The 17,817-nt window shown below is 41.1% G+C and overlaps 1 protein-coding gene across 1 annotated transcript; it reads left to right on the forward strand.

Moving 5' to 3' along the window:
* The first annotated feature begins 45 nt into the window (after positions 1-45).
* Zswim7 (zinc finger SWIM-type containing 7) lies at positions 46-17,776 on the forward strand. The gene is made up of 5 exons (XM_003466202.5): positions 46-208; positions 5,062-5,083; positions 7,518-7,620; positions 16,008-16,112; positions 17,355-17,776. The coding sequence occupies exons 1-5, from the start codon at positions 133-135 to the stop codon at positions 17,457-17,459; spliced, it is 411 nt and encodes a 136-aa protein (XP_003466250.1). The 5' UTR covers positions 46-132; the 3' UTR covers positions 17,460-17,776.
* The last annotated feature ends 41 nt before the right edge of the window (positions 17,777-17,817 follow it).

A 17,817-nucleotide genomic window follows, 5' to 3' on the forward strand; every position in this document is an offset into this window, starting at 1 on the left:
TTTGTCCGCATGCGCGATGACGCAGGCCAACGTCACTCCCTCAAGCTCCGCCCTCTGTCGGAAGCGGGTGTTGTTGAATGGCCGGAGGTTTGAGTCTGGGGGTCCGTTTTAAAGCGGGCAACCTTTAGCTCTATGGCCGTCGCCTTGCCGGCAGTCGTAGAGGAGCTCCTGAACGAGATGGCCGCTGCAATGCGAGAATGCGCGCGAAGTATGGGTCTTAATCGTGCCTGGCTGCGGCGTGAACCGTACGCCTTTGGGGCGTGGAGGCGGTAGGGTGTGGGTAGTTCGGAACATCTAGGTTTGGGTCGTTGGGCTCCGCGCCTTCCCTTGGCTTAGGCGCCTAGGCCTAAGCTCTTAGGTTCTTTCTAAACCCCATAGTGGCAAAAAATTAAAAAGCAAACTAGTGAAATTTTGGTCAATAAAGGTCAAATCCACTCGGCAGAGGTCCGTTCTGAGGGAGCAGGCAGGCCATTGGGGACAAAGAGCATGGAGTGCCGCTAGGTACCCGTGACGAGGGGCCCAAGGCCAGGGGCAGAAGCCTTCGGTGAGTTGCAAAAAAGTGAAACTTTGAATTTTTAAACATAACACTTTTCTGACATCTTTTTTTTGTTTTGTTTTGTTTTGTTTTGTTTTTGTACCGAGGATTGAACTCAGGACCACGCGCTTGCAAAGCAGGTGCTTTTGCTGCTGAGCTAAATCCCCGGCTTTTCTGACATCTTAATGTTAAGTTTCAAGTTAATACTCTCAGACATTTTGTTTAGAAAGTATTTTAGGGTCACAGACTCTTTGGAATGCCTACGCAGTTCTTGCGGTAAATCTGGATGTTGTGAAACACCTTTTTTCTTCTGAGCAGGAGAGGGCGCTGTATGTCTAGTCTGCCAAAATCACTGAGAAAGGATCAAGGCCCTGAAACAACAACAAAAAAACCCGTTTATAATAAAAAATGTATCGAGTAATTAGAACTACTCGTCTAATGTATAAGTGAACACTCTGTAAATAACCAAATTATGTCTCAGAACTGCCTTTGCTTATTGATTTTGATACCTTTTGGTCCTAGGCTCATGGATAGTACTTTTGAGATTTTACAAGTCTGTTACTATTTTTAAAGAACTGAGAACAGTAAGCCAACTTTTCTTTTCGCATTTCAGTCAGAAGTAGTAAGGCTTAATAATGCTTAAAATATTACGCCAGCCATGTAATCAAACATGTTCTGACTCCAGAAAAGGTGGGAGAAAACCCAATTTGTTGTCAGCTCCCAGATGTCTTGGATTCTTAAGTGATGGCCTGAGAATTTTGAATGCTATTACTTTACAAAACCATTTGTCAGAACTGGTGCCTGTCCGAGTGGATTAATTCATACGTTAATAATCTTGAAGGAGGCCCAGTAGGTGACCTTGGTATCCATGGCTCAGTACAGGGACCACTGGTATTAGTTCACTGTTTTTTGCATTTTCAAAATGTTTCCTACCCCCTATGGAAGAATTAATAGCTTTATTTAGACTATATGCTGGAGTAGGAGTTACTACATTGAGCTAAGGATGGAGATCAGCTTCTAAAAGTGCAATCAGAGATCATCAACCAAACACTATATTCTAGCAGCCTTGCAGTTAGAATCAATAAAAGGCCTGCTAGGAAATACATTTGCTGTTAAGTCACCCAAGTGTGCCACACTTACAAAAAAGGTACAGGGTTTTTCACTGTAATGAAATTTCTCCAGAATTCCCCAATCAAAGGTATTAAGGAAATGAAAAAAAGATCACATTTTATAATCTTAAACTTTTCTTCAGCATTTAGCTCAGAGTTCTCCCCATCCTCAAAAGATGGCTCCTTGCTACCCTTCAGCTATAAGAGCTATCAAGCAGTGAGAGGATGGCCTTTGCTATCCCGTAGTAATCCTCTTCTAGCCACTCAGGACTAAATAGAATAAGGCTCAGGAACAGGTCGCTGGGGCCACAAGGGCTAATTTCCTCCAGTACCACACATGGTAACTGAAGCTTGATGGGAAACCAGAACTGGTGAAACGTGAGAGAAGTGTCCGAACCCTGTATTCAGTCAAAGTCACTGTTAGAAGAGGAGGAAAGTTTGCCATGCTTATGGAGTTTGTGTATCTTAATGAATTTGTTTTTTTCTCTTTTTTTTTTTTGCATCTTTTTGTCCATCACCATTCCTGGGCCCACTATTCCATGAGCCAAAAAGTTCACAGGAGGCATACCAGAGGCCAGCAGTGCGTATGGAGGATAGGGACCTGAGGACTTTCATGGGCTCCCTGGCTGGGGCATAGGATAACAAGGCCCACGTGGAGAAAAAGCTGGATTCCAGTGGGGAGCTTTGGGGGGGGGGGGGAGCCAGGAGAAATGTTAGATTGGCAGGTGGTGGATGTGGTGTAGACACACAGGATGAGAACCTCTAGGGTACCCAAGTTGGGTAGATACAGGTTTGACCCTTGAATTGGGATCCCTCGTGTTCAGATGTTTGCCCCATCTTTCCACCACCACTTAGGCTTGATCTGTCCTCTCCAGTCTCTGAATTTTAAAAATCTTGTTTTAGGTAGTTCCACACCTTTCCTGACTCTCCTTCCTCAGCAGTTTCTTTTTAAGATCAAGATTCAAATTTAAACTTGCATAATAATGTGTACACTACTCACAGCTGAGCTATGCAGGAAACTGATTACTCTTCCTTTCCTGGGTAACTGTTTGGTTTCCCTGGAGTTATAGCTGCCTTGGTTTGGTTTGCTTGTTTTGTTTTCTGTGTATTTATACCTAATTCAACCTCAGATTCTTTCCTAGTGTTCTAAATATCTACTCGCAATGAGTGAGGTTTGTGTCAGTTGAATTTTCTTGAAATTTTTCCTCAAGCCCACTGGCTTGCCTTCTGTGGGCTGACTGATCTCTTGGCTGTCTGAGATCTCTTTTTCCCTTCACTGTTATTCCCCCAAAAATTCTTTAACCTATGTTGGGTCTGATGTTTGGTATATCCTACAATTTTATTTTCTTGATTACCTTATCTTATGGTACTTTTGAAATTTTACAAGTCTGAAAAAGTTTTTTCTACCATCACAACCTTAATTGATAGGTTGGCTAAGTATTAAATTATACGTTGGAAATAATATTTCTTCAGACATCTGCAAGCATTATTCTACCTTCTAACATCTAGTGTTGCTCCCGATTTTTTTGTACATGACCTTTATTTTCTCTGGAAACTTAGATTACGTTTGTCACTCAATGTCTATGGAGGATTGGTTGAAGCACTGCCTGTGGATATCATTGACACTCAGATTCCTTAAATAAAATAGTATGTAACCTGCATACATCTTCCTGTATACTTAAAATTATCTACATTACTCATAATATATGATACAATGCAAACGCTGTGTAAGTAGGTGCTGTGCTGTATGCATCAGGAAATAGTGATCAAAAAAGGACATTGTTTTGTTTTGTTTGCTTGTTTCTGGCATGAGGTTGGTTGAATATGTGTATATGGAACTCATGGATGTTAAGGGTCAACTGTATCATCTCGAATCAGTGTTGCAGTGTTTTTTCATCCTACCACATGGAAACTTATGTGAACCCTTTCAAGCTAGAAATTTTCTTGGGAAATTTTCCTGACTTGATTGATGAGTTCCCCTCCATCTGTTTTCTCTGTTCTTGTATTCCTTTATTCAGTTACTGAATGTCCTTTATTGTCCTTCTTAGTGACTTATCCACCCCACATATTTCATCTTCTTTATTTATTCTATTTCTTGAGAATTTTCTTCAATTATATCTTCCTGGTTTTCTATCGAATTTTAACTTCTGTTGCCATATTTAATTTACAACTTCTTTTACTTGATTCTTATATTGTAGCTCATGCCTGTTTTATGATTGCGTTAACTTGTTTTTCTATGAGATATTAAAGATTTGGATTTTTCCTCCTCCATTCTTGTCTAACAGCTCTCTCCTATTTGTTCTGTGTGTTTTTCCTTTGTTGTCTGGTCATCTGTAGTTGTCTAGTCGTGTTTAAGAGTGGAAGGCTCTGATTGTGGAGGAGCTTACAGGCGGGCTGGCTATGCCACTGTAACTGCTCTGACTGGGCCTCAGTTAGAGAATCTACTCCAGTGTCCTTCCTCTTGGGTCGGTCAGGTTCCCCAGCGAAAAGCAGATCCTGCATAGAGGGTGAAAGCCTTGTTATCTGTATTACAAGAGCTGTGCTGGGGATGACACAAGGAGTCCCTGTGCTTTTCATGTGATGCGCTTAGAGCCGCCATACCTAGTACGTGGAACTGCTCCAAATGGTGTAGTTTGAACATCTCCAGAAACATGCCTAGTCTTTTGCCAGAATGAGGGTGCAGCAGTAATCTACAGCTGAAGAGAACAACTGGGGTCAAATGAATTCAAGCCCAGCCTGAACTACATAGTGAGACCCTGTCTCAAGAAAACCAAACTAAAAAAAAAATCTTAGTATCCTTGCCTGATCCTGGCCTCCAGAGCTATATGCTGCCGCCAATTTCTGAAGGTTTCTTTGAGGGTACGGTGGGGCAGGTACAGGGTGGGCAGTGTGTTCTGGAACATCAGTCAAGTTGGCACCTGGCTGTCCCTATTAGTAGCTTAAGGATTCATTTTTCTCAGGTCTCATAAATTATTTTTCTCTCTTCTATAGCTTCGAGAGTGCTTTAACTATTTCTCTCTGCCCTCATCCTTGGGAGTTTGTACCTTTATGTACCTATTTATACATGTGGTGCTGAGGCTGGACTCCAAGGCCTTTGCACAGAGCTACGTCCCTAGCCATTTGTTTATTTATTTATTAGAGATGGTGCTCAGTCATTTGAACTTGTGATTCTTCTGCCTCAGCTTCCCAGAGTGCTGAAGTTGCAGGCACATACCACCAACCATGGCTCATGCTTTTTAAAAAATCTTTTATTATTGTTTGAGTGGGATCTGAGGAAAGAATAAAGTTAGATATGTAAGTCAAGTTAACAACCTTACAGTCAAGGTACAATCTTTGGTTATAGTTTTTTAAAAAGATTTTTATGTTTATGGTCTCTAGTTTAACATGGTTAACCTTTTCTCCTTTCTCACTTTACAGTTCCTGATGACCATCTTTTATCGTAAGTACACACCCTGTTGTGTTTGATTTTTTAAACTATTAATATGTTTTAAGATCTAAATCTTTTCAATAGCAACTGTTGGTTTTTAAAAATAGTCTTACTAAACTAGAAACAATTTTTTAATATGGTTGTTAAAAATGAATGGCCACATAACTGAACATTATAAGTTACTAATATATTGTCCTATTTTCTGGTCCTGTCTAACATTGTAGAAACTATAGCTGTTACAGTAACACATAGGAAAAATAGAAATAGAACTATCTTCAGGGAAAAACAATTATTTTTTGCAGATGATATAACTACTTTATTTTTTAATGGTTTTATTTTATTTTATTTTATTTTATTTTTGAGACAGGGTCTCGCTGTGCAGTTCAGGCTGGCCTTAAGCTCATGTAGCCCAGGCTTGTCTGGAATTTGCAACAGTCCTCCTGCCTCAGATTCTAGAGTTCTGGGGTTATAGGCATGCGCCACCACACCTGGAAATATAACTACTTTAAAAAACAAAATAATAAAAACAATAAAAATACCAAAATAAAAAATCATTCTATTTCACAAAATCAAAAACTATAATTATTTTCTCAATGGCAATGAAAAAGTGAAAGCTACCTAGAAATGACACTTAATTGCATATTTTTCTATATGCATTATAGAGACGTAAAAAATAAATCACTATTTTAAAAGCAAAACAAATGCCAGGAGCCAAAAACTTTGGAGGAAATGATAAATTTTACTACTGACCATTAAAAACACAAATTAAGATAACTTTTCATATATAAAACTGGCAGCCACAGCAAAAATGTTGGCCGGAAAGTAGTGAAAAAGATAAATGATACTTTCTTAGTAGGAAGGTAAATTGGAAGGTTACCTGGCAACAGACATTTATGCTTTCAACATACATATTGGTTTTTTTTTTTTCCTTAATGACAGGGTCTCACTGTGCAGTTCAGGCTGCCCTTAAACTCACTGTCTTGCCCCGACTAGCCTCAAACTTACGGCTGTCCTCCTGTCTCAGCCTCCCAGTTGCTGAAATTACAGGCATGTGCTGCCTACCAGGCCCAGCCATAACACATACATATTATTTCATCCCCATTTTTTTCTTTGACCCATTTTTAAGAATGTATTCCAAGGAAGTAATCATATATGTTCACAAAGATTTTACAGTGAGCATATACATCTAGTACAGGTAGTGGGAGCAACAAAACAACCTGGAAATAGCCTATCCAAAATAATTTGAGAGAATAAAAGCAGTTGATCTTTACTGTAGAAATCTTTGTTGCCATTAAGAGTGGTATGACAGAAAAATATTCAATGCAGTCAAGAGATGTTCACAATAGTCATAAAGTAGAAAAATCAAGTTTAAAAGACTTTTAAAGTTAACTTATCTCTGATTGATAAAGTTCTAACCAAGTGTTCTTTTTCTTTGTTGGCTGTTTTGTCATGTCTACTGTTAAAAACTCACAGGCGGGGGCTGGGGATTTAGCTCAGCGGCATAAGCGCCTGCCTTGCAAGCAGGCAGTCGTGAGTTCGATCCCTGGTACCGATTAAAAAAAAAAAAAAAAAAGTCACACGCAATCTTTCCCATCTCCCCAAATTCTGTACATGAGATTAGCTAATAGGAAAATAAAATAATATGCTTGGTATATTTTAAGATTTATAGGACAGCCCCATTTGTATATTCATACATTATGTAGATATGTAGAAACATAGGTGCACACATCCTGTATATAATGAAGTACACAGATATCAATAGAAAAGAAACAAGTGTGTATGTTTGGGCTGGAGATGTAGCTCAGAGGTAAAGCAGATGCTTACCATGTAAAGGCCCTGTGTTTAACCACAAACCAAAGGAAGGGAGGAAGGAAAGTAAGAAAAAAAGATATGATTTCCAAAGAGATGGAAGGAATGTGGGAAGAAATATAAGGAGGACCATAAAGTAGTATAAAGTAAAAGGAGGTCTCAATTGTGCCTCAGTTTACTCTGACTGGTGGATCTCAAAATGCAATCTGGGTTTTCTCTGTAAGCAAGAGATTATGAAGGAGATGAAAATGTCAATAAATTTATTGGGAGTGGTGCCCCTGCTCTCAAGAGTACAAAGAGGACTTTTTTATCTATACTAGTTTATTCCTTTTATTTGTAAAACCAAGAACATTAGAAATGAGTAAACAAGATAACATTGGTTTTGAGAAGTAAATGCGCCCGTAGGTTTTCCCATATTTATTTTCACTTATCCAAATTAAAATGCATTTTTAAAACTACTGAGGGGATGGGTCTGTAGCTCAGTAGAGAACACTCGCCTGGCGTACATGAAGCTCTGAGTCCAGCCCACCCACAGCACTGTGAGAAAAAAATACTGCTGGCGATGGTGACCCTTTGGGTGTGGTTACTGGAGTGACTGCAAATCAGCCCTTTTAACCAGAGCGTTTCTGTTTCCCAGGCTGAAGTTTGTCTTTGGCTCTTCTGCTGTCCAGGCCTTGGATCTAGTTGATCGACAGTCCATTACTTTAATTTCATCGCCCAGTGGAAGGCGAGTTTACCAGGTAGGAGGCTGGGGTGGGAGTCGGTGAGTGGGGGTGTTCTCGGCAGAAACCCCTTCGGACAAAATGTCTTGGTGAACCTCTGGAAGTTCTAACCAGCTTGAACTATTTTCTGAACTACTGCAAAGCCTCAACCCACCTTAGTAAAGGTAACATATTAATAATTCATTTTAAATTGACAAAAAGTATGTATCTGTGGCATACAAAAGTTGGTTTTGATATAGGTATACCTTGTGGGAGGCCTAAACAAGCTGTTACCTTATCCATTACTCACATACTTATTGTGTGTGTGTGTGTGTGTGTGTGTGTGTGTGTGTGTGTGTGAGAGAGAGAGAGAGAGAGAGAGAAAGAGAGAGAGAGAGAGAGAAAGAAAGAATACTTAATATCTGCTCTCTTAGAAACTTTGAAGTTTCTAATATAAAACATTGTCATTAACTGTAGTTACCATATTGGAGAATAGATCTCTTGAATTTACTCCGCCTGCCTAACTGAAGTGTTGTACCCTTTAACAACACCTCCCTAACCTCCCCCTTACCTCACAGCCCCCTAGTAGCCACCTCTTTTTGCTTCCACAAGTTTGACTATTTTAAATTTCACCTGTAAATGAGATCATGCAATATCTTAATCTTTCTGTACCTGGCTTATGTCACTTAACAAAATATCCTTAGGCATTTAAGTAATTAAAGTAAGACCAATATGATCTATTACCCCTGCCCAGCAATTGTGTAGAACCAGGAATGATGTGGGGAGGCCCTCTTCTCAGGTCTCACGAAAGTCAACTTTTGCTTTTGTCTAGATAGCAGGGGCATCGCTCCCACTAAATTTATTGACATTTTCATCTCCTTCATAATCTCTTGCCTACAGAGAAAAGCCAGATTGCGCTTTGAGGTCCTTCTGTTAGAGTACACTGAGGCACAGTTGAGACCACTGAGGCAGGCAGGGTTTAAGCACCATGCAAGGATTCACTGCAGACCAGGTGCAGCCGGGGCACAGGTGAAAAGAGCATTAGCACCCAGCAAGGGTTGGGAGCATGTCTGATGGGGGATTTTAGGTAAGGGAGGGGGCACTGCTGAGGAGGGTGTAAAATTTGGGGTCTCTGTAGGGGATCTGGGAATGGCTGATAGGGCAGTGTTGGGTACAAGAGAGTCCTGGCAGGCACAGCATATTTCTCGTGACTTTTTGCAGAATCAGCTGTCTGCAGGTTGAGCTGTGTGGGGCAGTTATTAGCTTCCTGTTAATGCTGTGCACCTGCAGGTGTGAATAATAGATCCACTTGGGGCGCTCTCTCCCACCGAGCAGGGGACCTGACACCTTCCACAGGATGACCACCTGGTATGACCTATTAGAAATGATCTTTCAAAACTGTCGTCAGTAAGTTTTTATCAAGGGTCAGGCTGCTTGAATGCAGGTAGCCTGCTTGGCTTTAGTTTTTCTCCCATAGCTCATATACAGATTTATGAACTAACCTCTTCACAGACTCTAAATTATAGTACTTTCATGTATTACTGATAATTCTTACCAGTAACCCTACAGATTATTTCTTTTTCAGGTAACTGAAGTACAAAAGTGTAATGTAACAATCAACTCTGGTGGTTTGTTTTATAATCTGAGAGCAGGATAAAGACTGTTTGTAAATAGAGTGCTAACCTAACTGCCTTCTCCCCAGGTTAACTACATGAGACATAGTGGTAAGTGCAGCTGGGCTTGAGGCAAGAGAATCTTATGAATGAGATTAATGTATTGACAGTGAGGTCTCATGTTTTGTGTCTGGATAAGAAGGGGTAGAAAGAAGCCATTAGCTGCTGTCTGTTGATAAGGCTTTGCTGAAGAACAGCGTGGGAAAAATTTTTCGTTGTTTGAATGAGTCATTTTACAGTGAATTTCTTAGAGTTAAGAACATGTCAGTTAACTCCCACTGAGTGAATCTGTTAGTTAATTCATAGGGAGTGAGTGGTTTGAGCAAAGCCTGCTATGATAAAGAGGTACCTTCCCTTAGTAAACTTGTCATTCTGTACTGTAGCATGACTTCTTTAATCTGGCAAAATCATCATAGTGTTTTCTTCATTAAGGAAAATGGAGTAGTGTTGGATGCACAGTTATAAATTTTGTATGGTATTTTCCTACTTAAAATAGATTGTGTAGTAGAAGAATTTCCTCCTGGTGAGCTTATAGATGAATAATCAGAGTCACTGACTTTATTTTTTTTTATCTGAGGAAGTGTTTCTATTTTCTTTCCTGGTACTTTTATTTTTGTTTTTGTGTAGCTAAAATACCCAAAACTACAGGGCACTTAAGAGTTTTCTCGGGCTGGGGATTTAGCTCAGTGGCATAAGCGCCTGCCTTGTAAGCAGGCAGTCATGAGTTCGATTCCCGGTACCGATAAAAATGAAAAAGACCAAAAAAAAAGAAAGAGTTTTCCCTGCCTCTTTTAGTTTTAGTTCCATTATCAGCATAACACTTGAGCTAAGTAAGCAGACTTTTAGCTGTTCTCAAGTTCCGTGCTGTGGTTATCAATTAAAATCTTAAAGATCTTGTTTAAAATACTTTAGTTATTGTTGGCTTTTTGCTCATCCCAGCGGTCAGTGTGCCTTGTTTAGTTTTTGTCATTCCTATCCAGTATTATATTACATTCCTTTATTAGTCATAGAAATGCAGAGAATTGTGTTTGTCATCTTGGACTTTGGATTAAATGAGACTATAGAAATCTTATACACCCTCAAGTTAACCTTAATGGTGTATTATATAGTAACACAGCAAGAATTTGGCTTAATTCATGGGTTGTATAAGATAATAAAAGTTGAATCAGAAATTACCTTTTCATAAATCAATCTTCATTCCATAGGTCAGCCTAATATCTTTACTGTCCTCCGCGTGGATGTAATTATTCTAAAGTCACCATTTTGTTGCTGTCACCTGAGCTGCTTTACAGAAAATTTTTGCTCACTTAAAAATGAGGTTATTTCAGTCAGGAAGGCTAAGCTGTGCTGTGGTAACAATGACCTTCAAAACTTAAAGGCTTACAAAAACCAAGCTTTATATGCATTCATGCCACATATGATCAGGAGTTAACTGTAGATCTGCTCCAAAATACTGTCATTCAGAGATCCCTATTGGTGAAACAACTGCTTTGTAGGACTCACGGCAGAAAAAAAGGGCTCATGATATGCTACGAGTTCCAACGTTTCTGCCTGTTGACTAAAGGCAGGTCACATAGCAGTTTGTATTCAGTAGTACAGGAATGTGTAATCCTTTTCCCAGGGAGAGCCACCAAGTACAGGAAACAATAAATAATTACAGCTTACTACAGTGAGTACCCTAAGAGGCTTGGAGCAGTCATAAAGTAAGACTGTGTCCATGAGTGGACAACCACCTAGGTGGGTCACTCTGAAATCACAGAAGACTTCCTCTAAGTGAGGCTCCTTAAGAGCTCAGTCATGGCTCGAGGATCGCAGTCTCTTTCCTGTGTATTTTTTACAATCTCATTTCTTCTGAGAATAAACATTCCAGACTCTTGAGTGGAAGAACTCAGAGCTATTTCTGTAAGAGGAGGTCATTTTTCCATTGAAGGGAAAAGGAACTAAATTAAATTATCCTTAAGGTTAATTTCCAGTTTTAAAATTTCAAACTTGGATTTTTGCCTGATTATTGGGTTCAGTAGTTGTCTACTGCTAGATAAGGAGGAAACAAATTCACAGTTTACTTTGTTGGCAGGATTTACTGACTCAGGCAGTTGAACATTTTACTTTTGAGTTCTTTGGCAACCTGCAAAAGGATTAGGCAAGGAAGCCGCTGTAGAGTTTCATCCCGTCTCTAAGTCAGCAGGCATTCATTCAACATAATCCAGGGAGCATTCTGACGGATACAAGAACCATCCACTGAATCACTGAAGTCAGTGCAGAGTCTTAGAGGCTTAGGCTTGTTTCAGTCTAAACCAAAAACACACAGGAAATAACAAAAGAAAAAATTCAACGTTTTATTCATTGGTTTACAGAGACCCAAGAATTGTCACTGTTGGATAGTGGTAAGTTTTCTTTAGGATTAAAGAGGAAGCTGAATACTTTAGTGTTCTCCTTTCAGTTTATGTTTTCCAGACACACTGGCAAAGTTTTTCTATTGATACATACTAGTATTGGATATATGCTCATAATACTACTTGTGAGTAGTATATAAGCTGTGATTCATCAGTACCTGATTTAAACTCGGGTACAGTAGGCATCTTCTTACCCAGCCATTGGCTAGAAATCTAGCAACCCCTAAGAAGTTCTTGTGATTTCGTCAAAAATTATACCAAGGTGGCTGCACCAAGTACTGAATAGTGACAAACAGAAGCACAGCACCTGAATCTACTATTTCTTCTATTTAAAGCCTTACCTATTTTTTTAGTCTCTGGGATGGGGTGTTATGGGTTACATCTTGAATGTCTCCCCAGAAGTCTTAAGTGCTCAGAAGTACGGATTTTTTTTGTTTTGTCTGGAAAGTGGGTAGATCACGAGCTATATTCACCAGTACATTAATCCACTGATGAGTTTGTTGCTGAATGTGTTGTTAGAAGGTGAGGCATGGTCAGATGAGGCAGATTATTGGTGGTATGATCTGAAAGTGTGTTCTCCCTGGCTCCTGGCTCCTCCCCACTCTATACTTGCTAGCTGCCATGTAGTAAACAGTTTTCTTTAAGCGTGCCATGTTACCATGGCATGTCTGCTTGGAGCCAGTCAACCATGGACTCAGCCTAGTGAAATTGTTAGCTAAAATTAACCCCTATTTTATTTTATTTATTTTGGTACTGGGAATCAAACTCAGGACCTTGTGCTTATCAGGCAGGTACTGTGCCACTGAGTTATATCCCTGCCTCTAACCTCTACTTTAAGTTGTGGGTGTCAGGTATTTGTACAGTGATGATAAAGTGACTAATACTAATAAATTGATACTGCAAGTGGATCCATTTCTGTGACTGTAGGTGGCCATGTGAGTCAGAAGTGTTGGAGGGGCTGGGGATTTAGCTCAGCGGCATAAGCGCCTGCCTTGCAAGCAGGCAGTCGTGAGTTCGATCCCGGGTACCGATAAAAAGGAAAAAGACAAAAAAAAAAAAAAAAAAAAAAAAAAGAAGTGTTGGAACTGGTTTGCAGCAGGAGTGCGTAGATGATGGCTATAGAAGCCCTCAAATAGTGATGGTCAACCTTTTAGAGCTTTTAGTAATACAGACAGCCCTCTGTTGAGTCGTGTATAGTAGGTTAACTGTAGATCTACTACCCTAGAATGTTAAAAGCAGTACTTGAGGTACAGTACCAGTCAGAGGTCAGAAGACCAGAATGCTAATAGGAACATAGCCCACATAAAAGCCAGGCTCAGGAGGTTTCAGTTAGGAACAAGGACTCCTTTGGAAGTTGGATGAGAAACCGTGTGAATTACACTCCAGCAGAAAATTTGCTAAATTTTACCTATGTCCTGAGACTTTGAGAGATACTGATATTAAGGGCAACAGACTAATCTGGTGGATGAAATTTCAAAGCAGCACAATGTTCAAGCTGTGACATGGATACGGCTGGCTATTTTCAGTTAGATCTACATAGAGATTCATTAGCAAACAGCAGAGCCGAATGATTTGAAGTTTGTAGTTTCACCAGAAAGGAAATGCCTGCAAAGTTGGGCCAACAGCAAGTGTAGGTCTTGAAATGATGAGTATAATGAGGAAGCCAAGTAATTTGTGCATGGACAAAAAGATGCCTTGGGCCGGGGAGTTAGTCCAGCGGCCTAAGCACCTGTCTTGCAAGCATGAGTTTGTGAGTTCAATCTCTGGTACAAAAAAAAAAAAAAAAAAAAAAAAAAAATGCCTTGTCAGAAATCAGCAAGATCTCATCCATCATAGGCTCAAGGATGCAAAAATGTTAAGATTTCATTTGAAAAAAAAGAGTCCCTGGGCCCTCTACCCAAAAGGTACCATCTAGAAATTTGTTCCCCAGGATTTTTTTCATAGTGCCACGCCATCCAGGTGCACAAAGGTCTCTGTAGCAGTAGCCAAGGGGGCATGGCTACTCCTCCCACTGGAGGCAGACTTCAGCATCATCCGTGTCAGCTGGTTTTCCAGGAATGCACAATGGAAGAGTTGAGGTCTGGGAGACACGCAGTGGCCTGTGAGAGAGCAGTTCGTGAAGGTGTGGTGGAGACCTCAGGGAGTTGGAGGAGCCAGAAATGTGAAGCAGGTGCTGAAGAAAGCTGTTACAGTGAGCAGAGCCAGCCAAAGACAGGAGCCGGGTGGGCTGCCAGTTGTCAAGATCATAGGACAGCGTTTCCCCAGCTCTTTGGAGCTCGGGTCTCACCACCGTGTTCCTGAATGCCACACACAGAGCTACAGTATTTAATGCCTGCCCTGCTGGGTTTCAGTCTAGCGTTAGTTCTATTTTATCGTTTTTGGAATGAGGATGTTTTAACTTTACTTCTGATTGTACCACTGTATGTTGGGAGTGTTTAACTTTCTTTTTAATTCTTTGGGAGCTCACAGCTAAGAATTTTCCTTGAGTCTCAGGAGAGACTCCAGACTTGGACTGCAACTGTTAAGACTTTGGTGACTTTTAGAGATGGACTAAATACATTTTATGTAATGAGACAGATCTAAGCATTTTGGGGCCCAGAGGTAGAATGTTATGGCTTAGATCTAGAATGTCCACCAAAAGTCCCGCGTGCTCAGAGGTGAGGTTTTTTTGGAAAGGTGACTGGATCATGAGGGCACCATGCTCATCAGTGGATTAACCAGTTGACCAGTCCATAGCTGAATATGCTCTTAGGAGACAGGGCCTGGCCAGGGACAGGGTGTGACTTGGAAAGGTGCACTCTTCTCCTCAGCTCCCCACTCCACACTGCTTGCTAGCTGCCATGCCGTTAGCTATTTTCCTCAACCATAGCACTTCTGCCCTGAAGCCGGCTGACCCTGGCCTAAACCCACTGAAACTGTAAATCAAAATAAACCTTTCCTTTAGGTTGGAGGTTTTGCGTATTTTGTTTTAGTGACAGAAAAGTGACCAATACATGGAGAAAGAATAAAGAACCCTGGAAATGGTGATAATATAACAACAACGATGCCCTGACCTTTTTGTTTAAATTGCCATCTTAAATCCTAATGTGAAGCCCTTGTAGTAATGTATACATTGCAGTTCATTACAGAATAATCCTCGGAATGTTTCTACTTGAATACTAATAATAATCTCATATCCCTAGTTTGGAAATCAAGTCTAGCAACAAAACCCTGTACTAGTTAGTTCTCAGTCGCTGTAACACATACCTGAGATAAATCACCTTGAAAAGAGGAAAGGTTTATTCTGACTTATTGTTGTAGAGGTTTCAGTCTAGACCCTATTGCTTTGGGCCTGTGGCAGCACAGTACATCATGATAGGTGCACTTGTTTACTTCAAAGGGTCTAGAAAGCAAAGCAAGAGGAAAGGGCTAAAATCCCTATCGCCTTCAGGGCATGCCCCAGTGACCTAACTTCCTCCCATTAAGCCCCACCTCTCAAAAGGTTCTGCTACCTTTCAGCAGCACCCCAGGCTGGGTACAAAGTCTTTAGGGCCTCTGGAGGATACTAAAGATCCAAACTACAGCAGGCCTCCAACAGAAAGTTTTTGGCTACTTGGTACAGAGACTTCTCCAACAAATTTATCTAGCCACACACAGAGAAATTTTTCTATCCCTTTCTCTCTCCCTGTGTCTCTCTTGACTGCCACCAAAACTACTGTTGTTGGTATGGGCCTCGTGTCAGCCCTCATGTGTCTGTACCCTCCTTCCATCCTGCTGAATGAGTGGACAGATCTGGACTTGCTTCTTTTCCTGAAACTTCCGCCCTGAGCAGCTGAGTCATCCCTTTTGCAAGATTGTTTGCTTTATTATTCTCCCTACTCTAAAATGATTTCCAAAAACCCTTTTCTACTTCTTCTGGGACCTTACTCCTGCCCACCATTCACCCTTTACACAATTTCACATCTCTTTGGATACGTGATAGAAGCTTCAGAAATTTATACACATGCTGCAAGTTACCAAAGGTTAAGGAATCCCACGATAAAAGTAGATAAGGAAAGCTTTTGGTAGTAGGCTCATCAGGTGGCCTTTATGAATCACTAAGTATAGAAGCAAAACTGCTTGTGTGGAAGGTTGAACTGTGCTGAAATCCTTGAGTTCCACTGTTTGAAGTCCTAACGGGTAGAACAGAGAGATAAGGAAGAGTCTGTGTGCTGGAGGGAAGAGAAGTGGAGTTTCCCCTTCTGTGCAAAGCCCTACTGCAGTTCTTTCCAGGTAATTTGCAGAGCACCTCTGACTCATAAGTAGGACAAGTCAAAGGAAAGGAGTGATACCTACAAGCACCCATTTGGAGATCTGATCCCCTCTGTCCTTTTCTTGCTAGGTAATTGGAAGTTCTGGTAAAACATACACTTGTTTGGCTTCTTGTCATTACTGCTCGTGTCCTGCATTTGCCTTCTCAGTGCTGCGGAAGAGTGACAGCCTCCTGGTAAGGATGGGGAAGGTCTTGCCACAATAGATTGAGAGAGAAACTGTCAGCCTTGATCTCGTGGTGTAAGGGTTGCACAAAATGGTCATTTTATTGCAAATTGAAAAAGTAGTTTATTGCCCTTGTCTTCAGTCTTCTGGGTTTAGCTTCCCAAAATGCAGTGTCATTTTTGGAACATCAGTTTCCTGCTTTCTTATTTAAAAGACCATGGAAGAAGCTTTGGGGATATCAGCAGGGTATTCTAGAGATTGGTACTTGGGGCTTAGGTGACCTAATAAAAATAGGAACTTGCCGGGTGTGGTGGCTCATGCCTGTAATCCCAGCACTCAGGAGGCTGAGGCAGGAAGATCGTTTCGAGTTCAAGACCAGCCTGGGCTATAAAGTGAGCTCAAGGCCAGCCTGAACTGCATAGCGAGACTCGTCTCAAAAAGACAAAAAAAAAAAGAACTAAATCAGATGTTGGCAATTTCCCGTATCTCCAACTCTAGCCATGAGGTGTGTCTGCTCACAACCTGCAGGACAGCCTGGCACTACACTCAACCTTTGTGTGAGGCAGGACTGCCTTTGCCTGTCCCTCTCAGCCTTTGCCAGTTTGATCACAGTCCTGAGTGTCAAGCAAGGGCATATTCATACATTCTTCATTCAAATGGGAAGATACTGCTTGCCCTCCTCAGAGCAGGTCATTACATCTTCGCTTTGCCAAAGAAGAAAATAATGGAGTCTACCCCATTCGTCTCATTTTACACTGTTAACTCTTACACAGTTGGGAACTAGGCTCCAGGTTGGGTAACCCATTCATGGGAGGTCATATTCATAGCTGATGTCCCCAAGTATATTTCACCTATAAAATGATAGAACTGACCTGGCAGCCCTTCAAGATTTAAAGCCGTGTTCTGTGCTGTAAAGTCCAGCAAAGTCATCCATCTCCCCAGAGTGATGTACCGGCCAGTACATGTGAAAGTTCTGCCACCCTCCTCCCCCTTCCTGCTGTCAGCCTGGAAGCGGAAGACTGTAGGCTCTGAGCATCCTGGTAAAATGGGATCGCTACCTGTTTTTATAGGGTGGCTCTCCACTTTCATGAGACTCTGAGAAGCACTGAGCAGAACAGACCCTTAGGAATGTTAGCCACTGCCATGATAGTTTTCTGAGGGCAAGGAAGGAGCTGACGCTCTCACTTACGATAGTAGTGAGGACCTGGTTAGACTGCCTGTCCCTAACGGGCTCGTATGTTTTATATTTCAGTGCAAGCACCTCTTGGCAGTTTATCTTAGTCAGGTTATGAGGACCTGTCAGCAACTAAGTGTTTCTGACAAGCAGCTGACTGACATACTGATGGAGAAGAAATAAACACAAATGTTACCGATGGTGCCCCATTATGTTTCAAGACAGAAGTCTCATCAAGAAATACATGTAACAGGTCATGGTTTACAAGGAAGAAAGACGAAATGGATCTTCCAGATACTTGTTACTATGATCCACTTTTCCTTCTGGACTTCTGGAGGGACCTGGGGTGGCAGCTGTGGACTGTGGAGGCCATGTGTTTGGTTGGAAACCATGTGCAGGCTTCTCCTGAAAAACCTGGACCAGCCTTCTGGGTGAAAAATGTCTGAGTAGAATCACATGTGGTGGAGTCAAATAAAACCTAATTCCTGTTGTATACACAACTAGATTCTTACGTAACTGAATTACTGATTTTTAAAAGGTT

This window comes from Cavia porcellus, unplaced genomic scaffold (genome assembly GCF_034190915.1).
Source record: "Cavia porcellus strain 051 isolate PalLab524CR breed Dunkin Hartley unplaced genomic scaffold, mCavPor4.1 scaffold_32, whole genome shotgun sequence".
In the NCBI taxonomy this organism is placed as follows: Eukaryota; Metazoa; Chordata; class Mammalia; order Rodentia; family Caviidae; genus Cavia; species Cavia porcellus.

What these genes read in the sequence shown, in the direction of transcription:
- Zswim7 (XM_003466202.5), top strand. Translation starts at nt 133, where the DNA reads ATGGCCGTCGCCTTGCCGGCAGTCGTAGAGGAGCTCCTGAACGAGATG. An exon ending in AATGCGAGAATGCGCGCGAA is followed by an intron (nt 209 to 5,061) that starts GTATGGGTCTTA and finishes CTCACTTTACAG; the next exon opens with TTCCTGATGACCATCTTTTA. An exon ending in GTGGAAGGCGAGTTTACCAG is followed by an intron (nt 7,621 to 16,007) that starts GTAGGAGGCTGG and finishes TTTTCTTGCTAG; the next exon opens with GTAATTGGAAGTTCTGGTAA.